General features: G+C 42.8%; 1 protein-coding gene across 9 annotated transcripts in view; it reads left to right on the top strand.

The window, feature by feature from the left end:
- DEPDC5 (DEP domain containing 5, GATOR1 subcomplex subunit) overlaps positions 1-12,096 on the top strand; it is a 111,378-nt gene that overhangs the window by 36,479 nt on the left and 62,803 nt on the right. For all 9 annotated transcript variants that reach the window (XR_010749340.1, XR_010749341.1, XM_066370427.1 and 6 more), the window contains exons 15-20: positions 879-1,013; positions 1,822-1,883; positions 2,033-2,106; positions 7,851-7,920; positions 9,993-10,029; positions 10,551-10,671. Coding sequence is in view for 7 of the 9 variants with exons in the window: in XM_066370427.1 (XP_066226524.1) it covers positions 879-1,013; positions 1,822-1,883; positions 2,033-2,106; positions 7,851-7,920; positions 9,993-10,029; positions 10,551-10,671 (499 nt within the window). In the remaining 2 variants the exon portion in view is untranslated. The remainder of the gene's footprint in view (positions 1-878; positions 1,014-1,821; positions 1,884-2,032; positions 2,107-7,850; positions 7,921-9,992; positions 10,030-10,550; positions 10,672-12,096) is intronic.

Here is a 12,096-nt window from a genome sequence, read left to right as displayed (position 1 = left end):
ATGGACCGGCCTTTAGGGTGGGACGGATAAATGTATCACGTGACCGAGACAAGCATCAAGAGTGAGTCTTAGACAGATGTAACAGAGGGAATCTGGTCATTTTTTAAAAATAAAACATCGTTCAGACTTAAATATAAATAAAACGGAAGTAATGTAAGTTATTTATTCTTTCTCTGCGGTACCGGTCTGCGGCCCGGGGGTTGGGGACCACTGCCCTAGAACTTCCAGCAGCCCTGCCTCTGCTCTATTCAGATTGCCACGTTCCCAGCAGAGAGCATCTGATTGGACCAGCTCCAGTTAGGCATCTGTCCGGCACTGGCCAGTGGCGGAAGTGATCATGTGAGGTCACTTCACTGCGTATCACCTTCCCATGTGTGTGTACTCAGGTGCTAGGATTCTAGAGCATGAGGTCTTTTATTAGTAAATATTTTTGTAATATTTAAACATCCCTGATTTTTCCAGAGGAATAATTACACAGGCTAGAAATAAAAATTAGCTTTTCAAATTTATTAAGTCATCATTAAGATTCTGGTCCATCTCTATTAAATATCGTCTGAAATTGATATTTGATCCTTATAAGTTTCAATGCTGACTCATTTATGGAAATTAATGCCATGAAATGTGAGCCTTTAAAGCTGCTCAAGGCAAGTATCAACAGGGAGAGATTAACAAAGGTGACAGTAACATAGTCTTGTGTGAAGCAATTCTTAATGTAGAAGGGGAAATACATGCACCTAAGTAGGAATCAAGTCAGAATATGGCAGTTGCTATAGCAGAAATATGGATAAAGTGCTCCGAGAGCACAGAGATGCTTGCCAGTGGCTGGTTTCTGAAGAGCTGTAACATCTTCATTGGAGGACTTTTTGCTTTGTTTCAAGTGTTTGACAAGCACTATATCAACCGAAACTTTGACCGAACTGGGCAGATGTCCGTGGTGATCACGCCTGGGGTGGGTGTGTTCGAAGTGGACCGTCTACTCATGATCTTGACCAAGCAGCGGATGATAGATAACGGTAATGCCCCCTGGTTCATGCTTACTTTCACTTAGAACTCTGAGCTTTCTCTGGCTCTGGGCATTGCAGGCCTGGGAATATACATGCAATTAGGTGACAAAAAGAATTCCATGGTCAAATCTGTTTGGGAGATGTTCGGTCATATATATAGTTAGGCCCATTCCCTAACTGCAGATTTTAATGTGTTAGTGTATCCTGTTTATCTCTAAAGGGCCTAACTGGTACTCTGAATTTCTCAAACATATTTGACACTGGAGAACCCTTTTTTGGGAAAATTGTTTCAAAGAACCAGTGTCCATTAGCCCATATTGGGAAGAACCATTAGATCGTCTAGTCCAGCCCTTCCTCTGTGATGGGCCATGCTTCCCCAGCTCGCACCTCGGACCTCCATTAATCTGTATTTCAACAACAAGATGGAGTTGGGGAGTAAATCCTAGTTGCCAATAAAGAAGCTCTGTTAAATGATGTGCATTGTTTTGCTTTTTACTGAGATGACAAGATTCCTTTTCCTTTCTGGCCTTGACACTAGTAATGGAGGCTCAGTTGTCTTTTTGACAAATTGTGATCTGCAAGGCAGTCAGAGGCTGACTGTCAAGCACTGAGCAGTGGCAGGTGTGACAGGACTTGGTAAAGAGGAAGAACAAAAGAACATTTATTTCTTTGCTGCATAGGCAGCACTGAGGAGGTTAGATCATTGGATGGTAAGTTGGCTTTGCCTCAGGCCCTGACACAGTGAAATAACATCGATAACAGATTGCAGCACTTATCTCTGACCCCTACCCAAACCCTTTCGTCATTTCTCTCTTAGGAATTGGTGTGGACCTGGTGTGTATGGGGGAGCAACCGTTACATGCTGTCCCGTTGTTCAAGGTAATTCGCTTTCGGATTGCTTACTCAAGGGCAGCTTCCAGGGCCAGTGTGATCTTGACAATAGTTTTCATTTTAAAAACAGAAGTTGGATCAGTTCCATGCCCTGTTTGTTATTTCAGCTGATCTGTGCCTGACTTGTCCCCTTTCAGTTGCATAATCGGAGCGCTCCTCGTGATTCCCATCTGGGTGATGACTATAATATTCCTCACTGGATCAACCACAGGTAGGTGTGATTTGGATTTATGGTAGTTGATAAGAATTTTGAATAATTTTCAAGCCATTTTCTTTTCAACTCCTGTTAAGTTCTTACTATAAAATCTTTTGTCCAGCCTGACTTGTGGTGGCGCAGTGGATAAAGCGTCGACCTGGAAGTGCTGAGGTCGCCGGTTCGAAACCCTGGGCTTGCCTGGTCAAGGCACATATGGGAGTTGATGCTTCCAGCTCCTCCCCACCTTCTCTCTCTGTCTCTTCTCTCTCTCTCTCTCTCTCTCCCTCTCCTCTCTAAAAAATAAATAAATAAATAAAACTATATACACCTTCTGTGAGCGGCAGCTGAGAGCTTTGAATGCATTTTAAAAAAAAAATCTTTTGTCCAGGTGTGGCAACCAAAAGTTCTCACATTTGTTTATAGCTTCTCTATGTGCAAAGCAATGGCAGTAATGTAAGAACAGTCTACAGTTAAAAAATATATAAAAATAGGCCTGACCTGTGGTGGGGCAGTGAATAAAGTGTCGACCTGGAATGCTGAGGTCACCGGTTTGAAACTCTGGGCTTGTTCAGTTCAAGGCACATATGGGAATTGCTGCTTCCTGCTCCTCCCCCCCTTCTCTCTCTCTGCCTCTCCTCTCTAAAATGAATAAATAAAATATTTTTTTAAATCCTATAAAAATAATAAAATAAAAACAAATTTTAGGAGGCTTGTTTTTGTTACTGTCCCCAGCTCCTATTATCTCCCATTCCCACAGACCATAACAGACCAACATTGTGCCTGCCTCCTCTGTTTGTAGAAAAATCCCCACCTCTTCTTCACATGGAAGGTGGTCTCTGCATTCCTGCTGATTCCAGCTCAGGGCCGGTGTCCCATCCGTCTGCCAGTGCCGCTACCTTATCCTGATCCTCATTGGTTTTAACAACTGCAATAATCTTTGTATTGAGAATCTCTTCTTTATTTTTTTTATTTTTATTTTTTTTTACAGAGACAGAGAGAGAGCCAGAGAGAGGGATAGATAGGGACAAACAGACAGGAACGGGGAGAGATGAAGAAACATCAATCATTAGTTTTTTGTTGTGCATTGTAACACCTTAGTTGTTCATTGATTCCTTTCTCATATGTGCCTTGACCGCGGGCCTTCAGCAGACCGAGTAACCCCTTGCTCGAGCCAGCAACCTTGGGTCCAAGCTGGTGAGCTTTTGCTCAAACCAGATGAGCCTGCGCTCAAGCTGGCGACCTCGAGGTCTCAAACCTGGGTCTTTCGCATCCCAGTCTGACGCTCTATCCACTGAACCACCGCCTGGTCAGGCGAGAATCCCTTCTTTAGATCATCACTTTTCTTTTTCCTTTGAAGTTTTTTTAATCTCTTTCCTTCAGCCCATCCTTTAGACCAGGGTTTTTCAACCTTGACACTACTGACATTCTGGGCCAGATGGTTCTTTGTTTTTGGGGGGCTGGCCTGTGGATTGTAGGATGTTGATTGGCCTCTACCCACTAAATACCACCAGCACATACTCCCAGTTGTGACAACCAAAAATGTTTGCAGAAACAGTGGCTGAGTGAATTTTCCTATCAAAATCCTACAGAAAGTTCAACTCTTCCTTGGAAACACTGGAAGGAGAGCTCTTACCTTCTGGAAACTAATTATGAGAACTAGATGTTCTGAAATAACCTGCCAAAAGTGGAAAGATTTGGAATATCACTTCTTTTTAATGTTTTGTGATTCTTAAAAAATCACTGCAGGTTTATGAAGAATGCATTTGAAACCATTGGAAACAACGAAGGGACTAAGAATTAATTTTAAAAAATTCTTTATTGATTTTAGCGAGAGGGGAATGTATATATAGAGAGAGAGTCAGTAATATCAGTGTTCCTGTATGTGCCCTGACCAGGGATTGAACTGGCAACCTCTGCACTTTGGAATGATACTGTAACCAACTGAGCTATCCAGCCAGGGCTAAAAAATAATTTTTAAATGTCTGCAGATGTTGCCACATGTCCCCTGGATGATAAAATGCTCCTGCCTGCCTATTGAGAATCCATTCTTTTTTTTTTTTTTGAGAATCCCTTCTTTAGATCATCACTTTTCTTTTTCCTTTGAAGTTTTTTTTCTTCCTTCGGCAACAGGGCCCTTTCTTCAAGTAAAAGTCTTACTTGGATCCAAGCATATAAAAGCAAAAAAGTATTAGTGTTCCTCCTTGCCCTCGCATGGCAGGCCCTGATGTAACAACAAGGAATTCCGGGGGCCTGTGGACCAGTGTCTGCCAAGTACCGCTGTACCTGGTTGCCAGAGTCATTTTTATGTGAAAATTTATCATAAATGTTGATTTCAGCCTGTCATTTTTTTGTTTTGTTTTGTTTTGTTTTGTTAGAAGAGCCAAATCCTATGGCTTTTTTCCTCCGGTTTCTCATGCGGCTTAATAAAGACTAAAGCACTTGCCACCTGAGGTTTCTCTTTCAACACTCACCCTCTTATATTCTGCCTGGCACACACCCACAGCTCACCCATCTGAGCTTTTCTTCCTAGTGGGCTTGCCACTTGCCTCTTCCCTCCCAGATGCCTATTTATCCTGTAACAACCAGCCCCAACATCTCTCTTGTTCCTGCGCTGCCCCTGGGAGCCAATAGCTGCTTTTCCTTCAGTGTTCACAGAGCATTCTACTCCTCTCTGGGTTGTCTGTCTTTTTTGTTTGTTTGTTTTTATATTTTTCCAAAGTGAGAAGGGAGGGAGACAGACTCCCGCATGTATCCGGCTGGGATCCACTCGCCATGCCCACCAGGGGGCGATGCTCAGCCCCTCTGGGGTGTTGCTCCGCTGCAACCGGAGCCATTCTAGCACCTGAGGTGAGGCCATGGAGTCATCCTCAGCGCCCGGGCAAACCTTTTGCTCCAATGGATCCTTGGCTGCAGGAGGGGAAGAGAGAGAGAGGAAGGAGAAGGAGAAGGGTGGAGAAGCAGATGGGTGCTTCTCTTGTGTGCCCTGGCCAGGAATTGAACCCAGGACTTCCATATGCCAGGCCGACGCTCTACCACTGAGCCAACCGGCCAGAGCTGGGTTGTCTGTCTTAAGGCAGGACTCATGAGGGCCTGAAGACCATTTGGCTCGTGCCTTACATTCACCATAACCTTCAGTTCTGGCTTCTGTTTAGTTGCATATCTTTGCTGGAGACCAGCTTGAAAATTAATCATAAATGTTGATTTCAGCCTGTTGTATTTTCTTTATCTTTGTTATGGGCCACATTGCCCTGGTATGGTGGTTGCTACTGGTCAGTTATAATCATTCATAAGTGAGGAACCAGTTTCATGAGCTAGGAATAGTCATTTGACCAGCACATAATGATGAGTGGTCACATTGTAATTATCCTGTTAAAAGTATGTCTCATGCTCTCAGGGGGCCCAGTGAGATATTCTGTGGCTGGTCATCCATGTTATTCCTTTACATATATGTATATGCGACTGTTTAATGATGTTCAATTTTGAAAGTTGTCATTGTATTTCCCAATGAAGTCATCTTAAAAAGAAGTGACCACTTCATAATAAAATGCCTTCTGAATCTTCCTCATCTTGTGTTTATGTTACTCTTACTTTAAAAACTCCATTCAGGTAAAATAAGAGTATTTTGTGCTTCTTTCATTTTCATGTATTTCAGAGATGAAAGTATCTTCTTTTTTGTCAGCCCTCTGATTATTTTTGGATTTTCAGTCTTTGAATAGACATTCAAATTCTTTTGCCAATAAGAAAATAGCTACTATTTAATTCTATACCATATATCCTGGTTTTAAGTTTGGCTTAGGAAATAATTAAGGGAAAAAGTAATTATAGCACAAACAAAATTGTATTTGATTTTAAGTATTATAATTTCCTCAAACTTTACTTCCTAATAACTTGAAAGTATCCTGATTTGTTACTTTGTTTTTTATCCTAAATTGACTCTGTGATTCCAATTAAGATGAAGGATGGATCTATATCTGAGGGGCTTCAGGGTCTAAGAGCTAAGAGGACTCAAAGCATATTTTTCCCAGCTCATTTTGAGCCTTGTTTGCCTGAGCCACTCAGGGACAGGAAAAAGGGGACAGAAATAAGAGGACTCCTGGCCTGAGATGGATGGCTGCTCACAGGGACCATTGTTCTCAGCCTATTAGCAAAGCCTCCTCAGAAGCAGACAAAATGTTCCCATCGTAGTAAGACCAGAGACCCTACTAAGCATCATCAAATTGTCTTCATATAGTTCAATCTAATAGAAACCTATTCTTCTGACTGACCTCACTTCCCCACTCGGATCTTTTATAGTTAATGTCTGGAAAAAAAGTAGCATCCTCTTCTTGATATCTTTCTTGGTACCACTGTGAGGCCAAGTTTCAGGCGTTAGTACGACTCCAGGTCTGATTGCAGGCAATATTCTTTTTTTTTTTTTTTTTTTTTTACAGAGACAGAGAGTCAGAGAGATGGATAGATAGGGACAGACAGACAGGAACGGAGAGAGATGAGAAGCATCAATCATCAGTTTTTCGTTGCAAGACCTTAGTTGTTCATTGATTGCTTTCTCATATGTGCCTTGACTGCGGGCCTTCAGCAGATGGAGTAACCCCTTGCTCGAGCCAGCAAAGCTGATGAGCTTTGCTCAAACCAGATGAGCCCATGCTCAAGCTGGTGACCTCGGGGTCTCGATCCTGGGTCCTCCACATCCCAGTCCGACGCTCTATCCACTGCACCACCGCCTGGTCAGGCGCAGGCAATATTCTTAATGTTCTTAGGCACTTAATATGGCACTAGGATTGCTCCACACTCCATTGGTTATCTATTGATACTGCTTTTTTATTCTTATGATCAGAATTATGATTCAAGATAGAGATTAGTTAATATTCAAAACCTCTTTACCACAGGTTAATGTAGATTAAAAAAAGACTACATAGAGATGCCTAAGGAATAGAAAAGGCTGTACAGCTTTTATTCACATATTCATTCAACATACGCAGGTACCCAGGGCAAGGCCAGGCTTCCAATTTTTCTGTAGGCCGGATATGACTTAATTACAGTATGATTTTCAGAGGGATTGAGACTTGATGGTTTCTGCCATCTTTTTATTTTTTTGCCTGGGTTATTCTTGCTCACTCAGTGTTGATCAATCAGGGATCATGCCAGGTGTCTAGGTGAAAAAGTATTGAGGTGTAAATAGATTTATGTCTGCCCTAGAAGGGGATTCTAATCCACTTAGGAATCGGACCTACCATGAAACAATTTATGTAGGGGGAGAATAGAACACTGCTTTTTAGTAATTACTAAAAAAGGTTAGAATCAAGAAGACCAGTGAGACAGGTATTTATGAAAAGGCTGATCTGTGGCTGGGATTTCAGCTGTGTCTCGAGCTGTAAAACAAAAGGGGTGTCACCTGACCAGGCGGTGGCACAGTGGATAGAGCGTCGGACTGGGATGCGGAGGACCCAGGTTCGAGATTCCGAGGTCGCCAGCTTGAGCACAGGTTCATCTGGATGAGCAAAGCTCACCACCTTGGACCCAAGGTCGCTGGCTCAAGCAAGGGGTTACTCGGTCTGCTGAAGGCCCACGGTCAAGGCACATATGAGAAAGCAATCAATGAACAACTAAGGTGTCGCAATGAAAAACTACTGATTGATGCTTCTCATCTCTCTCCCTTCCTGTCTGTCTATTCCCATCTATCCCTCTCTCTGATTCTCTCTCTGTCTCTGTCAAAAAAAGAAAAAAGTATAGATGAGTGAACTTGTTTATTTCTTTTACAGTTTCTACACATCCAAAAGCCAGCTCTTTTGTAACAGTTTTACCCCACGGATAAAACTGGCAGGACAAAAGGTAGGTATTGGCAACCAGCAGAGCCTTCAGGGACTGTCACACACCTATGTGGTTATTTTGGTCCTGAGACATTCCCCTTCCCCCGGGTAATAATGAATTTGTTTTAGAACTTTACAAATTTCCACATTAAATAGATAGATAACAAGGTAAATCCTGATATGTAAGAAATATCTTTGGCAAAAATATGACAAAGAACTATGTTTAGTTTTTTAATAACAAAAGAACTATGTTTTAGTATGATGTGACCGGTTTATTCAGATACTGAGATCTCTCAGACATGGTTGGGACAGAGACACCAACACATGTCGCAGCAAAGGGGAAGTGTGATGAGAAAATGACAGGTAGTTAAAAGAAAGGCAAATTCAAACAGGAAAGGGCATTCAGTTTTTGGTTACCAAACATTTAAAACATATTCATAAGCATATTGAAAAGTGTGGTGAAATTGGTGTTTGAAAACCTGGTTAGTGTCTGCTTCTTATGAAAAGCAAGTCTAGTATACCAAGAACAGTGCAAAACAGTCATGCCATTGACCAGATCATTTCATTTTGGACCATGTGGTCCAAGGAAATAATTGAGGATATTGAATCCACACAGATCTTGGTCTAGTTTTATTCGTAATAGTGACAAGTTGAAAATGATAAGGAAATGGCTAACTAAACTATGAAATATCCACTTGATGGAATATATTTGCAGCCAATAAAAAGGCCACTTTTAAGAATCTGAAAAGGCCTTGTTAATGTCATATGAAGAGAAAGCAGGCTGTTATGTGCAAAGGCTCCACACTAGGATGCTCCCATCCATCTGCCTATTTCTAGCAGAGCTGAACTCTAAAAGTTTCCAAGTTTCCCCATTTATTACATTAGTAGTATCGGGATCAGTTCTTCCCTGGGGTGGTTAATCATCTAGTAAGGAGAATATTAATTTGGAAATATGAAAACTCTTAAAATAGGCCATGTCTAGTAGAGAAGTGCCAGGAGAATGGGACTCTTCCCAGAAAGGTCCTTCTCCTGCCTGCTGAGGTTTTATGCCTTCACCACAGCCATTCTCGGCGAAGCGGGACATGGAGAAACTTCTCTGCGACACCATCATTTTAAAGAAGAAAGAATGAGTATTGTTATGGAAAGTTCAATGATCTTGAAAAAAAATTACTTTTAAAAAGTGATAGTTAAAAAAAAAAAAGTGATAGTTCTTTGCCTGACCAGGCGGTGGCGCAGTGGATAGAGCATCAGACTGGGATGCGGAGGACCCAGGTTCGAGACCCCGAGGTCACCAGCTTGAGCGCGGGCTCATCTGGCTTGAGCAAAAGCTCACCAGCTTGGACCCAAGGTTGCTGGCTCGAGCAAGGGGTTACTCGGTCTGCTGAAGGCCTGCGGTCAAGGTACATATGAGAAAGCAATCAATGAACAAGGTGTTGCAAAGAAAAACTGATGATTGATGCTTCTCATCTCTCTCTCTGTTCCTGTCTGTCTGTCACTATCTATCCCTCTCTCTGACTCTCTCTGTCCCTGTAAAAAAAAAAGTGATAGTTCTTTTAGTTTTCTCCTCTTTCTCCTATTCCTTTGTACTCCATCAAATTGGGTGATCTACTGAGTACTCAGCTATGGGGGTAAGCAGGCAGGTGAGAAGGCTGTGGTGAAGGGAAAAGCATGCAGGCTTTGGGGTTGGGAGAAGCCTAGTCATCATAGGACAGGCACAACAGTGGACTGACTGACCAAGAGTCTGAAGAGCTGAGTTTGGATTTTGGCTCTGCCACCTGCTAATTGTGTGACTTTGAACAAGTCCTTTATTCTCTAGAATTTAATATCCTCACCTGTGAAGTGGGGTCCATGCCCCCACTGGATAGAATTGTGAGAGTGAACGAGTGAACAAGATGTGACATGGGAAGTAGAGGACCTAGCAGGGCCTGACACCATGGTATGTAGGTGTCTGGTGTTAGCTTCTGCCTTCCATCGGTTACAGTGAGGACCAGACATGGTCTCTGCCCTGGGGAGCAGCCGCCTACACACTTTGCCTTGTGATAAGTTCTATTCTAGCAGAGAAGGGAATGATTAATTCTCTATTTGATTTTACAGCCTGCCTCTGAGAAAGCCAAAAATGGCCGTGATACTTGTGAGTATTTTTCTTCTTTTGTCTCTTTTAGAAAGAGTCAGCCAACCCATGGCAACAAGATTATGTGAGGTCACATAAAAAGTTCACAGCCAAGTTGGGAGACCTGAGTTCCCCTTGTGGGACCTTTGGAAGTTTTCTTAACCACCTTGTGTATTTTTGTCCTGTCAACTACAAAATGGATGATAATAAAACCTTGTTTTTCTTTTCCATAGGTCAATTGTAGGGGTCAGGTAGAAAGTTTCAAAGTACTAAACATATATATATTAAAATGATACTTTAAAAGTGGGATCACAGAATGAAATGCTGCTATCACCTTGCCTTTATTTAGTACTATCCTCTTTCTCCCTCCTTTGACATAAGTCATTTATATCAACAGCCTGATAAATGGGTTATTATTATCCCATTTTTTTTCCCATGGGGAGATGGTGATGATGATCACCTGCAGAATTTGATGAGGACCCTCTGAAGGCATGTGGCTGCAGTCTGCTTTGATGACAATTCATATTATTTGTGTATTTCAGCTCTTGGGACTCCAAAAGAATCTGAGAACACCCTTCCCATCCAAGTGGATTATGACGCCTACGATGCTCAGGTGTTCAGGCTGCCAGGCCCCTCCCGGGCCCAGCGCTTCGCCACCTGCAGGTTCTGCCACATTCACTTGGGGGTGGATATAAAAATTGCTTAGGAAAATGTGAGCTCCTGCAGGGACCTTTATGAGAACAACCTTGAAAATGTTTTAAATTAAAATTAGCCTAATAGAAGCCATACCATACAGGTCATTAATAATTTTGTTTTAAGGATCTCTGGATCAGCCATTTTGGTAACTATATTTGCCATGAAGTATTGTCCCCAAACAAAGAGAGCATTATTTTGCTTTTTCTAGCCAAGAAAAGCAATTCACAGTTCTGGAATTTTCTCACTGGGCTGCCACTAATATATCTTTTTTTTTTTTTTTTTTGTATTTTTTCGAAGTTGGAAACGGGGAGGCAGTCAGACAGACTCCCACATGTGCCTGACCAGGATCCACCTGGCACGCCCACCAGGAGGTGATGCTCTGCCCATCTGGGGCGTTGCTCTGTTGCAACCAGAGCCATTCTAGCGCCTGAGGCAGAGGCCCCAGAGCCATCCTCAGCACCTGGGCCAACTTTGCTCCAATGGAGCCTTGGCTGCAGGAAGGGAAGAGAGAGACAGAGAGGAAGGAGAGGGGGAGGGGTGGAGAAACAGATGGGCGCTTCTCCTGTGTGCCCTGGCTGGGAATCAAACCCGGGATTCCAGCACGCCAGGCCGATGCTCTACCACTGAGCCAACTGGCCAGGGCACCACTAATATATCTATATCCTAGGGCCTAGAATTTATTTTAGGTTTTTTATTCCCAAAGGGCAAGAGACTTTTTTTTTTTTTTTTTTTTTTTTTTTTTTTTTTTTAACAGGGACAGAGAGAGTCAGAGAGAGGGATAGATAGGGACAGACAGACAGGAATGGAGAGAGATGAGAAGCATCAATCATCAGTTTTTTGTTGCAACGCCTTAGTTGTTCATTGATTGCTTTCTCATATGTGCCTTGACCAGGGACCTTTAGTAGACCGAGTAACTCCTTGCTGGAGCCAGCGACCTTGGGTCCAAGCTGATGAGCTTTTTGCTCAAGCCAGATGAGCCCGCACTCAAGCTGGCGACCTCGGGGTCTCGAACCTGGGTCCTTCCACATCCCAGTCCGACGCTCTATCCACTGCGCCACTGCCTAGTCAGGTTTTTTTTTCTTTTTTATTCTTGCTTTTTTTTTTTTTTTTTTTTTTTTTTTTTTACAGAGACAGAGAGAGAGTCAGAGAGAGGGATAGACAGGAACAGAGAGAGATGAGAAGCATCAATCATTAGTTTTTCATTGCACATTGCAACACCTTAGTTGTTCATTGATTGCTTTCTCATATGTGCCTTGACTGCGGGCCTTCAGCCGACCGAGTAACTCCTTGCTGGAGCCAGTGACCTTGGGTTCAAGCTGGTGGGCTCTTGCTCAAACCAGATGAGCCGCACTCAAGCTGGCTACCTCGGGGTCTCAAACCTGGGTCCTCTGC

This window comes from Saccopteryx leptura, chromosome 2 (assembly GCF_036850995.1).
Source record: "Saccopteryx leptura isolate mSacLep1 chromosome 2, mSacLep1_pri_phased_curated, whole genome shotgun sequence".
NCBI classification, from domain to species: Eukaryota; Metazoa; Chordata; class Mammalia; order Chiroptera; family Emballonuridae; genus Saccopteryx; species Saccopteryx leptura.
The sequence above is the reverse complement of the archived record's forward strand: the minus strand, read 5'-3'. Positions and strand labels throughout refer to the sequence as shown.